We start from the raw sequence: 17,949 nt of genomic DNA on the forward strand, positions 1-17,949 counted from the left end.
AGTTACCATTATCTCCAAGCTTGGTATTAAAGCTTAACCAGGTGTGAAGACACCTAAAAAACTAGTGCTGTTTATGTATAACCAGAAAGGACTACAGCAAAACAATATGATTCCTATCTAAGGTACTTCCTCAACATGACAATGAGTTCGGCCTCCAAGGTAAAAGAAAAAAAGAAATCACACGTATGTTGGAATTTGGAACTCCAAATCCTTCTGAGACATGAGTATCAACACCAGACAACTAGCCATCTACTGTTTCAGAACTCAAATTCAATCACCCCATTGATCAGAACATAATATCAGGCAAAGGCACCTATATTATAAAACATACCAAATATAGGTTTAAGCAGAGACATGCATTACCAAAAGATGCGAGACAACATAAAATTTGATGCCAATGAGTAATGACCATTTACACAGCAATACACTAATGTTGTCATTGACTTGGAGAGAGAGAGAGAGAGAGAGAGAAAGAGTTGGTACAACAGTACGAGCTTATGCTTCCACTACATGTAAAATATATCATCTAGATATACCATGTGAATACACAAGTTCTGCTCAGCAAAAGCATTAATTAGGTCTTTTCTCGAAACCAAAAGAAGAATAGGTGGATCTCAAACATCATGACTTCCATTTATAGCCTAAAAATAAAGCAACGTATAAAACAACAATTAGACACCTAGAATACTACGAGGAAACAAAAATACTTTGATGAGTATTATGATTTCCGAGACGTCCAACAAAAAAAAAAATGTAGTATCAGCTTCTATACTAGTTTGACCCAGGAATAATATGGAGATACTCTACCACCAGATTTAATTGAGAGGGAGATCAAAGGGCCACTAAAAAAAGAAAGTTCAGAAGCAAACTTATCTACTTAGCCTTTGGTTCTCATAATTGTGATGCTTCCTTTTCCTCCTTCAGTACGAATTTTAGTTTTGCCAACAACAGGCTTCCCAGAAAAAGCAGAGGTTGGGAAAGCAGCAGCAAGATCTTCATTACTTTGTTTTGATTTTGATGATGGTGGAGTTTGAATTCGCTGGTTTATATCCTTCAGGGTAACATCCCCATGGAAACCACAAGGTTTAATGAAAGCAAATGGGTAGGCAACAGAAGATGCTAGCTCAGGGGGCGCTTGTATGAAAGACTTCCTACCTAAATGAGCAAAATCCAATCTGACAGTTAATCTTACTTAGAGTAATTAAATTTTAATTTAAAATGATTGTAGGTCATTGAAACCCTACTTAAAGGACATGGTATTTGAAATAGACGCACACACGATTAATTTAGGCTCATACTTTTCCTTTATAACAACAGCAGAGGAAGAGGATGTTCTTATGGGTTGATACTGGAGATAAAACAGACTAAAACATAAAAAACAGAAGGGAAAGCAAATTTAACAGATATAAACAAGAATGAGAGAAACAATAATAGATAGGTTACCTTTGAAAACAACATTTTGAGGAGTTCGAGTTGCCTGCTTTTGAACAGCATGAGCACCAGACTCAGGTTGGGCATTGCACAATGCTGTCTCTATTAACAGAGAATCAAGTTTCAAAATGAAGTAAAGATAATGTGCAACTTAGAGAGAGAGAGAGAGAGATGACACACAAGACATTTTGAAAACAAAAAACGAAGTTAACAACAATGCACAGAAAATTTCTTCAAAAGAAAAGGAGTCATGTACCTGAAATATCAATATGAACATCAGATGCCCCAGTAAGATTCCTGAATCTCACATTATAAAGATGTCAGAATATATTAATACTATGATCAAACAAAAATGTTGAAAGTCCACAGAAGCATACATATCATCAGAGCTAAGAAGCATCTCCGCATCATTTAAATAGTCAGCAAGCCACCTTTCACACGACTGATCTATGCCCTCATAACTGGAAGCTGATGCATCTTCTGCAATATTTTGTTATGATTAAAAACCCAAGTACGCATTTGATTCAAGTTGATTATTATTTGCACGAAAATGGACTTGCAAGAGAAACCTGAAAATCCAGCAACCCACTGAGATGCATCAGGTAAAACCTCTTCAATCGAGTCATCCCTCTCCTAAGCATGGAAAGAAGAAACAAATAAACAAAAACATGGTAATAATCATGTTACATTTTAACCAATATTCAAAAGTTTTGATTGCATCTCATGAGAAAGTAACTCAACATAGATCCAACGTGTATATTTTTGAAAAGCCACCAGATAGGCAGAACTCTAGAACTTGTTATAAATAATGAATGAATAATAGAAAAGATAAAATTTTTAGGGGTTTTCAGTGAATCACAGATTGCCACATAATTAATGAGTAAATTTGAAAGTTGAGAAGTACTTAAAAATAAATTAAAATCAACTTTTAATATTTTACGTTTTAGGACTTCTAATTTTTTGAAATTTGCTCATTAATGATGTGGCAATCTATGGTTTAGTGACCGTGTATAGAGTTTATACACTGTCAGTGCATCAAATATAAACTCAAATTTTGAAAATATCAGCAACCTGTGGCCAGTAGATATACTTTAAAAGAGGATGCACAAAATGATGTGGACGATAGAGTTTTCTTTCTCAGTAATATAAAACAACTTGCGATTTACTGATATGTTTTATAACATCAGGTTCTACATGTAGCATATGAATCCATGTCAAAAATTTTCAAACAAAGTTGAAAGATAGCAGGATGGAAAATATGGCATGCTTCATGTTCTCGGGAATAAAAATGTTATCTAACACTCACTCTTGATTTTAGGAATGTAGATGGCATCTCTTCACAGATGAGGAAAGAATCTACTGCATGAGTGTCAAATTGAAGCATTCTACGCCTTTTAACTTGAGAAGAGGTCTCCCTCTTGTCCTCTGGTTCCTTGATTGTATTATCTGAAGTTCACAATCCTATTACTTTTAAAGGAAAGAGAAGAACAGCTATCATAAAGACAAGAAAGTTTCAAAGAATATCAAGGAACAAAGCTTACCATTATAAGTAACATGGTATGACAGATCCCCACATTCCTTAACAGGGGTTGTTTCATCAAACATGTAGGAAAGGTCTTCCTCATTCAAGGCCGCTTGAGTCCATACACCTTGGGAGGCATCTGCTCAGACGTTATTCAGACATCACTTGGTTACTTTAAATATATTGACTTGAAATAATCAGCATCTGAGGTCATAACTTACCAAAATTGGAGTTCCTTTGAACGCCATAATTCTCCCCGTGCCAATTCCAAGGCTCCCTGCCACCAATCAAAGAATAAACATAAAAAATATAGCTAAATAATATTCAGGCCAAAACAAAGAGCCAATTGAGATGGACTTCACAACGAATCATCCAATGCTTTACCTAAAAGTGGAATCCATGTTATATCTTACCAGCATTAAGCAAAATCTTACATGGGATTCCAACAAATAAGGTAGGAACTAAATCACCAACATAATCCATAAAGTTACATAGACATAAGGGGTAAAAAGGGAATGGAATATTATCCAGATGAAAAACAGCAACAGTAACATTTCCACCTCACAAGTAAAACAATAAAAAGAAAAAGGAAAAAAGTAAAATTGAAGCATTGGATCCAATAATAGTAACACAAACAAACATCACATGTAGAATAATGAAAAGGATATATGTACCATTTAGATCTAGCAAGGAGGAAAGGGGATCATAATCCCTATCAAGAACAGCATCGATGTTTAAGCTAATAAAAAGAACAAAAAAGGGAGGACGAAAAAAACTTAAAAAAATGTGACCCACCATTTTATTCAGAGCCCACACCTTTACTCTCTCAACAGTTACAGTACACAGTACAAATCCATCATATCCCCAATTCAAAAATCAAAGGAAAAAAACCCAAGCAAACCCATTTCCCAAATGGAGCATTTAATCCATAAAAGCTTAAAATTAAGCAAATACTCACTTGAGAAAAACCATCATTCATCCCCAAAAATTGCAAATAAACTATCATAAAAACTAAAAAGAAAAACCCAGAAACAATCATCAGAAAAATAGGCATTTTAAAACCAAAAGACAGCAAAGCGAAAGAAATTAACTGATCATTGTTGTAATCCATTTCTTCAACTTCCCTTCAGAACTGAACCAAATCACACCCTCTTTTTTCCTTTATTTTTTTTCTCAGTCTTCACTTCTTCAACAACAGCATCAAAAGTAGTCCTTACACAGAGATGGACAATCTTTTTTTTTTACTATTTACCAAATCAAATCCACCAACAACAAATGCATTTATAAATATTAATAAAATATAGAATATTTATTTACTATAAAGCACTAGCAGCAGAAGCAGCAACTCCACAGCCTCGCTTTTGCCTTTTGCCTTTTGCCTGAGATGCGTGCTATAACATCTGCGGTTGCGACAAAAAAAGTGCCGACCCCTTCTTCTCTCTCTTGTGATTTTCCTCTTTTCCCCTTTCATATGATTTTTTTTTTTTGGTTTATTAATTACTCTCTCCAATATATACTCACATCATCACAGCCATTAAGCAAAAACAGATAAAGCATTTTTAAGGGTCAAATTTAAAATCTAATTATTTTTTATTTTATTCATTAATCAAATGTTATAATAGGATTGTTGACAATATAAAATATTTATATTAAACATTAATATTTTTTAATATAAATTAATATTAAATATATATTATACACTATCAAATATTTTATTAATAAATCAAATAAAATAATCAAATATTTAAAAATAAATATAAAGTGCATCAAATATTAATTTTTTAATGCATCTTTAATTATGGAAACATAATAAAATAATTAATGATATCAATTTTGATGAAAATTTTGATTTTTTATGTTAATAAAAACAAATATGGATATAAAAATTGAAGTTGATGATAAAGGTGAGTAGGATGCTAAAATATTCATCAAGAAAATAAATAATATAATATTAGTCTCTTATTTATATATTAAATAAATATAATATATATTCATTATTTATTTTAATAAATATAAAATATTTTAATATTTATTTCTTATTTGTTTTAAATAATTATATATACAAAATAATTCATACTTATTAAATAAAATTTTTTCATGAAAATAAAAATTTAAAAAAAATTTATCTCAAATCAAATACAAATACAAAAATAACATATTGTAAAAAAGTAAAATAAAAATATTTTATTCTTCGCATTATCATAGAACTGTTGGTGTCCGTGACTATAGTTAAGATGGGTCACTTTCTTTCCCTCACTGACCCCGATTAAAAAAGTGGGCCCCTTGATTTTGCCATTGGATGAATGAAATTTATTTCATATTTACTATTTTTGGATGAATTTTCTATTTTTTATTTATATTTTATTTATATTTCAATCTTTGTAGTTGTCTTTACTATAAAAGATCTTTATTTATAAATTAAAAAAATTAGATTTTTTTATTGTGCAACTTAATCATTAACTAAAAAATTTATTTTGTCAATTAATGATTTGAACTAATTTCAAATTTCAAATTCATTGAAAAATTAAATAAGATAATAATATTTTTTTTAAGTTTTTAATTTATCTTTAAATTTTTTATCTTATTACATTTTTAATTGAAAAACATATCATGAACGTAAATTTTTTTTAATTTTATAAACTTTAAGTATCAACTTTAATAATATATCAATTAATTTAATAGATATTTAGTATAATAACAAGGTATTTTAAAGTGTTTGAATACATACAAATAGAGTTAAAGAAGAACAAAATTCCATATGAATCGAGCTATTTCCATCATTTTCTCTTTGTAATGAAAAAACAAAGCATGAGGTAAAGTTTTCATTTGTTATTTTATTTATTTATTTATTTTAAAAAAATTAAAAAATTAAATAATCAAAACATCAATAGAATAGAACCTTTAGTTATATTAAATGTGTAAATTCAAATCTAACACATCAAATTTTATAGATGACTTTATTCTAATATTTGATGAAATTAAACTATGCAATGAACTAAAAAATTATACTATACAATGAATTCAATCAATAGTAGGTAGTATTTATTAATTTATTATAAGTAACTGGTACATGTATTCAAAATATTCATTAGATATTGCTACTTAAGTTTGACTTAATAAGTCCAAATTTTGTATACTTTATATAGGGTATTCCTTTAAATAATGTGAACTCATCATCTTTGTCTAATATTGTAGTATTATTTTGAAAATTTTTAACTTATAATAAAGTGTTAATTTTCTAAAATATAATTTCAATTTATCTTAGTAAATTATATATAATTATATTACAACATACATAATTATCATACAGCATTTATTTATATAGACACTTATGTTGATAGCTTTTTTTTTACATGTAAGATAATTTTTAAAACATCTCATTATGATGACACATAAAATATTTATTAATTTTAAATTATTTATAAAAATATATTTTTTAAATTATTAAATTATCAAAAAATTTAAAATTTAATAAAAATCAATTTAAATTATAATAAAATTCATTTATCTTATATATCACCTCATCTCAATTTAAAATCAATTTTAAAACAATTTATCTTTTTCAATTTATCTACACTTAATATAATTATTTAAATTTATCAAAACTTTAAAAAATATTATTTAATATCTTTAATATTTTTGATAAATAATAATTGTATTATCTCAAAATTTTAAATATATTAGTTATAGATGAAGATAATTTTAATAAATAATCCATCAGTTTTAAAAAATAGATTTAGAGATATATATATATATGAATTAAAAAAAAGTTTAAATTTAAATCAATATTTGTTATAGACTTTTAATATTAATATTTTAAAAAAATATATAAAAAATTATATAAATACCATAACAATTTTAATAAAACCCTAATTGTTGGTAATTCTTAATTATATGGATTTTCACGTGTCCCACAAAGCATACGAGCTAAACATATTTTTGTTACTATTAATTTAATTTTTTTTTATTAATCTATTCTTACTATATGAACTAATATGCTTTTTCTGATAATAAGTTATATTTCACTAAACATACTATTTACTCCATAAAGTATGATTTTTTTTTTTCAAATCAGCTGTAATATATATATTTTAATTTTTAATTCATAGTAAATTTAATAGGAACTCACTTAAGCTAATATTTTTTTATTATGATTTAAAAAAAATAAGAAAACAAACTCAATAAATTTGTTTCATTTATTTATGTATATCAAATCATAGTGCACAACAAAATAACAATAAAAAGAAAATCTATGTTATATAACTTTTAAACTTTGGTTGCTTTAATAAAATTTATTGAGTTTAGAGTTATTAAGTAATTATCTGATTAGATATTTATTTTTTGAGAATAAGGTATAAAGCACCAAAATTTAAATATTATTATCTGATTATATACTATCTATAGATAAAATTATTATTTAAATATATTTATAGAATAAAATTTATCAAAATTTAAATAAAAAAATAATCATATATAGTATTATATTACAACATACAATAATATCTTATAAAATTTGCTTGCGTATAATTTTATGTGTATAATATAATTTGATTACACATAAGATAATTTTAATATATGACTAAGTAAGCATTTATGCATGATCAATTACGTGTACAATCCATACATAAGATAGTTATTTAATTTTAATTATTTATCAAATAAATTTAAAGTTATAAAAATTAAGTTTATCCAATATTTCAATTTTATATAAACTTTAACTCAATTTAAATAACAAAAAATCTCAACGAACTCTTAACATTAATATATATCAAATCCAAAATTCAAATGCTAAATTTTAGATGTCAAATATTTTTTTATTAAATCATTATAGTTTTACTAACTTTTTGACTTTTTTTCTATGCACATTACTTTAAATATTTTGATTAATTATATGTAAAACATACAAATTAAATACAATTTAGATATATTTCTTTTAAATAAAATATTTCAATAATATACACAATTTTCTTTTTAATTTGAAAATTTTAATATATTCATAGATTTCCTCATAATCTTTTAATAGTTGATTTTTTTAAAATTCAAACAAATTAAAATAACTCATTATATCCTTTATACTTTCAAAATATTTTAATATTTTACGGATTGAACTTGCATTTATTACAGCTTAAATATGAAGTATATATTTTCACATCTAAAAATCCTACAAGTATATTAATTTTATTCAAATTATTTTTTAATGAAAATTTTTAATATTTTTAATGGTTTGATCAATATTACAATTAATTGAAGCTATGTTAATTATTTTTTGAGTTAATTTGTTTTCTAACATTATTGTTTATTTTAAACTTTTTTTTATTTGCTTCACATTTTTTAATTATTTGAATTACTTTTTTTTTTTATCAAGATCATAGTTTTCAAACTAAAATAAAATTTTGAAATATATACATTTTGTTATGCGAAGAAAAAATTATTGAATAAATAAATTAGTTTTATATCATTTATAAATAATAAATAAATTAATTTTATATCATTTATAGATAATATATATGTAATTCATTTTTTAGATTTTTTATATTATGTATTGAGTTTAACTTTGTAAAAATCTTATTCTATTCAATGATCCTACTTAGGTATCAAATAATTGGTTAGTAATTAATCCAACTACTTATTTTTTGGTCATATGAAATTTCTTGATAATGGTTTTTAACACATAAGGTTACGTTTATTATAATGTTTTATTAAATGAAAAGTGAGAAACAAAACTAGAGTAAAGAGAATAATAATTATTATTGTTACTATATTTAAAATTTTAAATACTTATCTTTTTTATTTTTATGTTAACATATTTGTTCTAAAATAAAAAAGTGATAATATGAATTGTGCATATAAATATTAAATTACAAAATATTAATTTTCGTGAAGGTAATGATAATAAGTTTTGTTTAGTTAATAAATATTTTTTAATTTAAAAATTTTTAGATTATTTTTTATTATTTTGTAATTTAAATAAATTTTTATATATTTTTATAACTCGAGATCTCTTACATTAATTATTAATTTTGGTATCACATAAATTTAAAAATGAGAATCAACTATATTTCAAAAAAATTTATTTTAGATCAAAAGTAATTTTTTTATCTATTCGATTACATAAATATTTTATTGTGAACTAATATATAATTGTTGATAAATATTTTAATATAAAATTTTCAATTTATTTGTAATAATAAAATTTAATTAATAATTTTACAAATTTAAAATATTTTAATTAATAAATAAAATTAATCTGTGCAGAATTACAAACTAGTTTTTACGGTAATTAAATTCCATACGGCTTTCCAAAAAGTATGAAATTTCTTTCAAGGCCACCAATTATTATTATTATTATTTTTTTTATGGTTTCTTCCTCATTATTTTTGGAGATTTTTTTTTTGTCTGTACCTCTTTGCTCTTGTGTTTTGCCTTACTCTCTAAAACCCTAAACCCTAAATTTGCTCATTCACAAATTATGTTTCGAAAATCCTAAGAATTCTTGCTATGTTTTAATTTGATCAATTGCTTTAGGTTTTGTTTTCCTTTGATGCTTATTTCAGGTATGCTCTTCAAATCCCAAACCATTTCTTCTTCCATTTCCAATCTAAAACTTAACTTCAAATCTTTCTTAAACCCTAAATTCACACTCCAAATCAATCCCATTTCAAGCCTCAAATTTATTTGGAGAAAAGATAGGAAATTAGACCAAGCCTTAGAAAACGATAAACGATACAAGCTTTGTGCCCGGTTCGTCTAGCAAGTCCTTAACGAAACAGGTCAAGTCATCCCTCTCCGTTACTTAGACAAAAGGCGGGAGAGATTACGCCTTAATGTCAGAGTTAAAACCTTTATTAACAATAACCCGGGTCTTTTCGGTACTTATTATGATCGGGTTAGACCCAAATCCGAGCGCGTTCCCTTTCTGCGGTCTAGTAATAGGATGGGAAATTTTCTAGAAGAGGAAAAACGGATTTATAATGAATATGAAGAGTTGTTTGTTTCTAAGTTTTGTAAATCGGTTCATGTGAAGAAGGAATTCGGTTTCCCTAATGATTTTTTGGTTAATTTAATGCCTAAGTACTCGAATTATTTAGGCTAACCGGCTCCCCTGGTGAAGGGCAATCGTTTCTGAGGTTGGTTGAATGGAATCTTGAGTTTGCTAAATCTTTTATTAAGCAAAGAGCAGAAGAGGAATCAAGGTTAATGGGGATTCGGGTTGGGCCAAAATTTAACTACAAGTTACCAGCAGGGTTTTTTCTTAGGAAGGAAATGAGTGAGTGGGTTAGGGATTTTCTGTTAGTTGCTTTCCCTCTCATTGTTGAAGAGGGTTCCCGTGCAAATATTGGGGAAGTTTACCGATGAGTATAGGTTTTTGAATGCTTTTTCTAGTTAGTTTACAAGGCATTCGGGGATATTCTATGTCATTAAAAGGTGGGATAAGGACTGCAGTGCTAGGAGAGGCACATAAGGAAGATCATTTGATTGATAAGGATCTGTTGCTTGAGATAAAGGATAAGTTTGTTGAGCTGCTGGAGGAAGGATGGCTGGAGAGAGCAGAGCTGTTGAGGTTGCAAAGAGAACAGGTTAAGAAGGACATGGAAATGATGGCAATGAGGAATGAGGAATTGAGTGAGCAAAAGTTGTGATGAGGAGCTTTAAATTTGAAACGATAGAGGATTTGACTTGGTAATTTGAGTTATTGATGATGTTGAGCTCCACATTTGGTTTTGAGAGGATTGTACTAATCTGATAGAACACAGTGGCTTTATTGGAAGTATCATGGAGGCACTTAACATTTTTGTCGAGGATATTTTCAGATTGTTGAATCAAAATTTTCAGAATAAGGAGGGTGATTTGCTTTTCTTATCCCAAGTATTGGGACATCTGTACTCTTATGTGGTAAAGCTGATTCACTAGTCCACAACTGATGATAAATCCTGCTTTGCAAATTTCCTTTATATATGAAAAGTTCGCCCACATTCCTGCTTTTAACATTTTAGTGGATTCACTCCCTTATATTAACTGCAACTACCTCAAACACCTTTCGCCCATTTTTTGTAATGAATTTATATGAAACTTTGCATGGATTTTTATGTTTGAAGCTGCATGGAAAGATGTTTGCGGTTTCAGGCAATCAGCTAATTCAAATGTAGTCAAGGTAATCAAGCATGTCTGTCTATGTAATGACTATATCGATGATCAATTTGGTCATATGCTGTAAACTTGGATATCTGCTTATTTATTGATTTTGATTTGATACATATAATGTGCTCTTTAAGAGTTAAGAGTGCCTACAGGGGACATGATATGTGTGACAACCTGGAGATGTTTAAACTGACAAAGTAGGATAAGAGATTAAAAAGGTGAATGAGATCACCACATTTTAGGAAGGCGGTGTTCAAAACATCCCCTCTTTGCTTTGGCACTAGGTTGAAAAAGGCAATCTTATTTGGGAGAAAGCATTTACTCATCTTTTAGTTTATCTTAACAAAAGAATAGCTTTTAGTGGGCATTCCTTGGTTGTTGATTCTAATTTTAGCTGTAAATTTTAAACGAATTACTTTTATGAAATGGTCTTCCAATAAATCAAAGAGTGGATTACACTTCCTTCAAACTATTTGATCGTGATGTTTTACATAAAACTATTCTGTTGATCTCACGAGGGCACCTAAGGGCCAGTAAGAGAGCAGCAGATAAATGTAATCCTCTGGTATTATTCTGTTGCTTTAGTCTGTCAAAACTGGCAGTCCAATCCGACCCGATCTCATAAGGTCGATTTTTTTTTTTTTAAAATCAAGTTTTAGGTCAGGTCAAATCGGATAATGTAGAAAAAAAAATTCGGAGTTGGGTCGGGTTCGAATTTTAGGCAAACCCAACTCGGCCTGATATTATATAAAAATTAATTATTTAATTAATTATTTATATATTTATATAATTATATATTTATATTTTAAAAAATAATATTTTATATTTAAAAAATAATATTTTATTAATTTCGATTGGATCGGGTTGGATACGGTTTATACAATATCGAGTTGAGTCGGATTTATGTATTAAAAAAAAAAAATTCGATTGGATCGAATTCGATTTTTATGATCATAAAATTGGGTCGGGTTTCAAACGAGCAAAAACCCAACATGATCCGTTGCCAACCTCAAATCATTTTTCACCATTGCACGATCTCTAGGACTACACAAACTGTGTTCATAATTGTCATGTGTGATCACTGTTTGTTACTTTTGTCATGTCAGGATCTTGAGATTGCAGTGCAATTTACAGAGGGAAAGAGATGAGAGACTCATTTGAATGTCTCATGAATGACTTAGAACTTGGATTCAAGTCTTCCCTTTCCCTTCTTTCTGCATCAAATTCATAATACCTTTGAATATTCATATTTCTTGTTCCAATGTTTGTGACGATGGAGAGACACGGAATATTATGATAATGATGTGTCTGTATTTGGTTGGTCAAGGATCATTGTCTTTAAAAAAATAAAACCAACAAGAAAGGGAAAACTTGGAAACTACGAGATCAAACCCATTCTCCCCCCTAAAAAAAAAAGGAAAAGCCCGTTGGAATGTTTTGGCTTTTTTTATGTGGAAGTTGAAGGAATTTAGGGTTTTGGATCTGGAAGAGTGAAAATGAATATATTCAGATTAGCAGGTGATATGACTCACCTGGCCGGCATTCTCGTCTTGCTCCTCAAAATCCACAGTATCAAATCTTGCGCAGGTAACATATTTTCTCTCTTAAAAAAAAAAAATTCAATGCTGATTTTCTTAATTTTCAAGATGAAATTTTTAATATTTCTTAATTGCCACAGGTATTTCTTTGAAGACACAAGAACTTTATGTGATCGTTTTCTTTAGCTGTTACTTGGACATTTTTACTGATTTTATATCTCTTTACTACACTTTGATGAAATTGGTATTTTTGGGAAGCTCGTTTTGGTCCATGCATAGCCATAAGATTGTTTGAAGGTCTTAGGATAAAGACCAATTCACTTTCCACCATTATTTTCTTCTATTCCCTTGCCTGCTCTTGGCTCTTCTCATTAATGAGAAATTCACCTTCAAGGAGGTCTCTTATTTGTTTATTTTTTTTCACTGTCTTTTTCAATTATGGTTCATTTTATATTTTTATTTTGATTCATGGAAGATGTGTTTCGAGGTAATGTGGACTTTTTCTTTGTATCTAGAAGCTGTTGCCATACTCCATCAGCTTGTACTCTTGCAAAGGACTAGAAACATTGACAACTTGACAGGCCAATATGTATTTCTTCTTGGGTATGCTTTAAATTTTTCCTATGTTCCTAAACTAATAATGTTTGCTTAATTACTTGACAATATCTTAGATCTTGTACTTTGTTTGGTTCATTTTAGATTAGTGCATTTGTTGTTTGAATTGGTTCTACATTATGTTTTAACTTTTAATTATATATTAAGCATAATTTCTTTTCAATAAACAATCTGTTGTTTGAACACGAGACTTTTCCATTGATAGTCTCGGCATCAAAACTGTAGGCTTTCATTTGCATCACATTTTAGATTCTTAATCATTGCTGTTCTTTAGGATTCAGTGAAGTTTATTATCTTTGTGAGTTCAGTGAAGTTTATGTTTGAAGCGTACAAGAGATAATGATTAGGGATTTTTGCTGCTTATAAGATGATACTGTTACTTTTAGGGTTAGATATTCTATGTGCCAGAGGCCCAAAAGAGAAGAATAATAGGCCTGAATTAGACAGTTATAGCCTTCAATGAAGAGAGCTAGAGGAAAGGATTTTTTGGCAAACTAAAAATGGAAATTTTAAGCTGTTCTGCTTATGATTCCAAATGCACTGGAAGCATCTGTATGCAGTATGGTAGCAAAAAAACAATGCATCATTAACCGTAATATGAAATTTCCTAATTAAGAAAAATGAGGCACTCGTGTTTGAATATTTTTTTGATGATGTCTTCCTAGATTTGTACAGGACTATGAATTTTCCTTTTGCTAAGTAGATGTACATGTTTATGCGTGTAATGGACAGATTTGCCTATATTTCTCTCTTTTATTGCAGTGCATATAGATTGTTACACATCCTTAACTGGATTGGATTGATACTTCACTGAACCGCACTATGTCAAGTCTTTCTCTCTTAGAGCATGTATTGCTTTGGATTCCCTACAGGCTACATTCATCACACGTGTATAAACTGGTTTATCATATACCTTTTAAACTCTTGCTTTGGAAAGGCTGCAAAGAGGTTCTTTCTTCTCTTTCCTTTTCCTTCCTCTTTAAACTTTGAAACGTGGGTAGGAGAGGTGAGCAATGCTGACAATTCATCTCTTTGCAGATGTTTTTAGAGCCATGTGCCTCCACATCTAGTTGATACATAGCCGAATATTTGAATTGGATCTATTTAAGTTCAGCATCACAGCATTTTTTTTATTTTTTATTGTTGATTGTTAGGATTTCTAGATTCTCTGTCTGCCAATGGTGGTTGTTACAGCATTAAAAAAATTAAAATCTAGAATGTTGCTATGATATGGAGATGATGTCTGTAGCATATTGCATATGTTGATATGGTCACTCCTTTGTTGTATATAATGATTTTCATCTCTTGGTATCTAGTACTAGATATAACTGTAGTAGTAACTCAAGAAGCATTTGGGGTTGCATAATTTGTGAATTGTTTCACTTGGCTCTGGACCCAGTCTTTTTTCCCTGCCTCGCGCAACAGACAGGGTGGTGATCATGGAGTTAAATTGGCAAACGTCATTAGCATCTTCCTGGTGATGTTGGTTAGTTACAGCAACACAACATATTGTATAGTACTAGCTTTGACATTCTCGGGAGTCAAGAGGGTACGATGTTCATCTGATTCCCTTGGGCTTTTGCTTATATGTATTCAATAACTTTTGGAAGGAATCTTCTGGTTGGCTTGTAGATCTGTTTGCATCTCATAAGTTATTGCTTGGTTTATGAATGGTTGGAATTGATGACCAACTTTATCGAGCTGAATGAAGCTAATTCTAGAAAACTTAATTATTTTGAATACTATCTTGTGTGCGTGGGCTTTTGCCTTTCTTGATATACTCGCTTGTGTGCTTCTGTAGACTTTGCTTCTTACATAATTTCTTTTTCATCGATTCTTTTATGGCTCTTGCAGCTTGGATTTCTGGTTTCCTTCAGACACTCCTTTATACCGACTTATTCTACTATTATTTTGACAGGTCAAAGTCTAAAATTTTGATATATGGGAGTTATGCTTGTTTCCGTTAAATCTGAATCAATCTCTTTTATATTTTGTGCTTCTTGCTGGTTGCTGCTGGAAGACCAACAAAAAGCTTTAGTTACCGGCATGGGTTCCCTATGCTTCACGACATGCAGAGAATTCCCACGATCCCAGCAGGGTATGGGATATATTAATTTCTAGATAAGTAGCTAAACTTTTTGGTGAACTTTGTTTTTGATATTGTCATCCCATTTTACACGTCATTTGGGGATGTATAGAGATTATATAACTGAATATTATTAGTTCCGTTGTTCTTCGATACTGATGTAAAAATCAACTTTGATTTCTCAATTGTTGTACTTAATTTTGCCAAAGCAAGCATTCGTGTCGCCGGATTGGAGCCCTTACTTTTAAGGCGAACTTTCCAGAACTTAAATAACCACATTAGTTTGCTGCCTATGACTTGCAATTAACTTCCCGGTCACAGCATTATTTGAACCTACATCATCTCCATAAGATATAATATTCTTTTAAAGTCGGTTTAAGTAGGCGTACTGATCTAAAAATTCATAAAAAATTATATCACTCTTTCAACATATTCGAACTCAAATAAATAAGAGAGAAGCAAACTTTTTCTGAGTCGACATTCATTAATTTTGCCAATTGAAACAACACAAGTATCGATAAGACTAAAAGCATTTGGTCATTTGACATGAGGTGACTCATCAACCCTTGTAATTTTGTAAACCCAAACTATTAACTTAAGCCAACCGGGATGTGCTTAACAAAGCATCAAATGACCATAAAAGCCAAAGCAAAATCTGAAGCATAATACCAGTATACTTCTTCATAAAGTATTAAATCACAAGGCCAGACCAAATAAATACCCATGCATAACAAATTCACAACTAGTATAGGCATATATGATACTACTACTTTGCTCCAAGTATCTGCCTTCCATAGCAATTTCCCTGTGTATTCAAATGCAGTCCAATTAGCAGCAGAGCTATGGACTTCCACACCCGCCTCCAGTCTGGTGCAGCATCGCATCAATTTCATCTCCATCCTCCATTTCGAGCTAAACACCCATGAAAAAATCCAGACAAAACCAAAGCTATAAGTTACATAACCATGATTTAATAGACAACAAATTCCGGCAAATATTTTAAAAATAAAAAAGAAATTGAACATTTAAGATGTCTCCTCGGAGCAGTAGTTGAAATTATCAGCTCAAAAGTTTATGTATATGTTTATATAACATTTCACAGAACCTTGAAATAACAGTATCAAGAGAACTAACCCAGGGTTTTGAAACAAGTAATGAAATTTACCTCATCAGGAGTCTGCTCTCCTCGGAGCCTCCGCCCATCAAACAAGAAGGCAATTGAGTTCATATCAACCGACTGCCTATCGCAATATGCATTCATCAGTTTCTTAAGCTGAGTGCTTCTCTTAATCCTGAAAAACACTTCATTTCCATCCTGCAACCAAACGACCGAAGAATATGAGAAAAAGAAAAATAAAAAGGAAAAATAAAAGAGATGATCTGAAGGAGTTCAAAATAAAACCTGGCCCTTGACTTTGAGATTAATGTGTGCAGATTGATCGGCCGGCTTCTTATCCTCCTCCTGGCCTCCGCCACCGACGCTTGCTGTCGCTGACATTCCTACCCTACTGCTCTTTTCTTTTTAACTTTTAGGGCTTCTCCCGCTTCTGGTTTCTCCTGTCCAGAGAAATTAAAAGGGGCTGTTCGGAGGGAAGAAGAGAAAGGAGGGTCTTTGAAATATAGAAGAGAAAGCGTTGCCTTTACGCTATATATACAATTGTAAACCACTAAGTGAACTCCAATTTCTCAATCCACGTTCGCAGGCTCGTCAAGTAGTGGCATTAAAGTAATATTGTTTAAAAGAATTTGCACTAGTTGACGACGTGGTGAGTCTCAGAGGGCGAGTTTTGGGGATCCGTTACTTGATTGAACGTGCGGAAAAAAAAAAAGGCGTCGGAATTGAACTGGATTTGATAAAGATTTGGATTCCGGGTTTGGGAACTTGGAATCGTTGAATATAGGCTAATCTATTAAAGGGGATTTTGATTTTGCGGTGGGGGATCAAATGAACGGTCGAGATTAGTGATTGGGAAATTGGATGGTTGAGGATGGGTTGAACATTGAGGTGGCGTGTGAAGGGGATTCCGACAAGTCGTCTTGTTTGCTTTCTTGGTTGAGAGAGAAGTGAGTACGAATAAGATGTGTACGTTTTGAACGTGAAAAACAATTAAAACAAAAAAATTTTCAAAATTTTGTGATTGGTTGGGATTTCATCCTTATCCACATTGATAAATAGACGGCTTTGCACGTGTTGTTTATGGATGGATCCGATTAGAAATATGGTAAGTATCCAAAATCGGATGGTTTGAAATTGGAAATTTATGCAGGTCCAAAAATATTTTTAGAGCATATATTATATTCTTTTGTTACCATATAACAAAAATGCTTAGTAGCATACGAAAACTTGGTTCGAAATCCAATTCAATTTATTGTGATTCAAAAAGTTAAAAGTTTTAATTTAAAAAAAAACTTGAATAAAAAGAATTTAAGTTATTTAATAATATTATTAGCAATCATATGATTTTATCTTGTTTAATTAAAATAACTATTGGATGTCATCTTAAAAGAAAGAAATATTGAATGCTATTGCAACAAAAAGTGATTTTACAATCTAACTTTTGAATTATATCCCTAAGGTTGTGGTAAGTTTTACAACTTCAACATGGTTGATAGTTGCT

The 17,949-nt window shown here is 29.9% G+C and overlaps 3 protein-coding genes and 1 pseudogene across 16 annotated transcripts; 2 read left to right on the forward strand and 2 right to left on the reverse strand.

The window, feature by feature from the left end:
- Positions 1-411: 411 nt before the first annotated feature.
- Positions 412-4,426, reverse strand: LOC111313477 (protein XRI1-like). 5 transcript variants are annotated; one of them, XM_022914162.2, is made up of 10 exons: positions 4,271-4,392; positions 4,045-4,165; positions 3,175-3,230; positions 2,973-3,092; positions 2,738-2,877; positions 2,001-2,064; positions 1,809-1,911; positions 1,688-1,728; positions 1,444-1,533; positions 412-1,155 (listed from the first exon to the last, which is right to left on the reverse strand). In XM_022914162.2, exons 2-10 carry the CDS (start codon positions 4,062-4,064, stop codon positions 878-880), a joined length of 912 nt encoding a protein of 303 aa, XP_022769897.1. In that variant the 5' UTR covers positions 4,065-4,165; positions 4,271-4,392; the 3' UTR covers positions 412-877. The 5 variants fall into 5 exon arrangements, with proteins under 5 accessions (XP_022769897.1, XP_022769896.1, XP_089608814.1 ...); XM_022914161.2 differs by having other exon boundaries at positions 4,045-4,426; XM_089752688.1 differs by lacking the exon at positions 4,271-4,392 and having other exon boundaries at positions 1,444-1,527; positions 4,045-4,201.
- A 4,890-nt stretch (positions 4,427-9,316) lies between these two features.
- Positions 9,317-10,939, forward strand: LOC111314403 (protein WHAT'S THIS FACTOR 1 homolog, chloroplastic-like; annotated as a pseudogene).
- A 1,012-nt stretch (positions 10,940-11,951) lies between these two features.
- LOC111314405 (ER lumen protein-retaining receptor-like) lies at positions 11,952-15,516 on the forward strand. Of its 10 annotated transcripts, none has more exons than XR_016332393.1 (4): positions 11,952-12,679; positions 12,889-13,027; positions 13,146-13,233; positions 14,008-15,516. XR_016332393.1 is itself a non-coding variant. In XM_089752236.1 (4 exons), the coding sequence occupies exons 1-4, from the start codon at positions 12,589-12,591 to the stop codon at positions 14,317-14,319; spliced, it is 291 nt and encodes a 96-aa protein (XP_089608362.1). In that variant the 5' UTR covers positions 11,952-12,588; the 3' UTR covers positions 14,320-15,516. The 10 variants fall into 10 exon arrangements, 5 of the variants coding, with proteins under 5 accessions (XP_089608362.1, XP_022771475.2, XP_022771474.2 ...); XR_016332394.1 differs by lacking the exon at positions 12,889-13,027 and having other exon boundaries at positions 14,008-14,193; positions 14,284-15,516; XR_016332390.1 differs by lacking the exon at positions 12,889-13,027 and having other exon boundaries at positions 14,562-14,794; positions 15,100-15,516.
- A 263-nt stretch (positions 15,517-15,779) lies between these two features.
- On the reverse strand, positions 15,780-16,917 carry LOC111314404 (small ubiquitin-related modifier 1-like). Its single transcript, XM_022915737.2, has 3 exons — positions 16,734-16,917; positions 16,497-16,646; positions 15,780-16,243 (listed from the first exon to the last, which is right to left on the reverse strand). The coding sequence occupies exons 1-3, from the start codon at positions 16,827-16,829 to the stop codon at positions 16,172-16,174; spliced, it is 318 nt and encodes a 105-aa protein (XP_022771472.1). The 5' UTR covers positions 16,830-16,917; the 3' UTR covers positions 15,780-16,171.
- Positions 16,918-17,949: the final 1,032 nt, after the last annotated feature.

The sequence above is a fragment of the Durio zibethinus genome, chromosome 23 (assembly GCF_047325235.1).
Source record: "Durio zibethinus cultivar Kanyao isolate XHJ-2024 chromosome 23, ASM4732523v1, whole genome shotgun sequence".
NCBI classification, from domain to species: domain Eukaryota; kingdom Viridiplantae; phylum Streptophyta; class Magnoliopsida; order Malvales; family Malvaceae; genus Durio; species Durio zibethinus.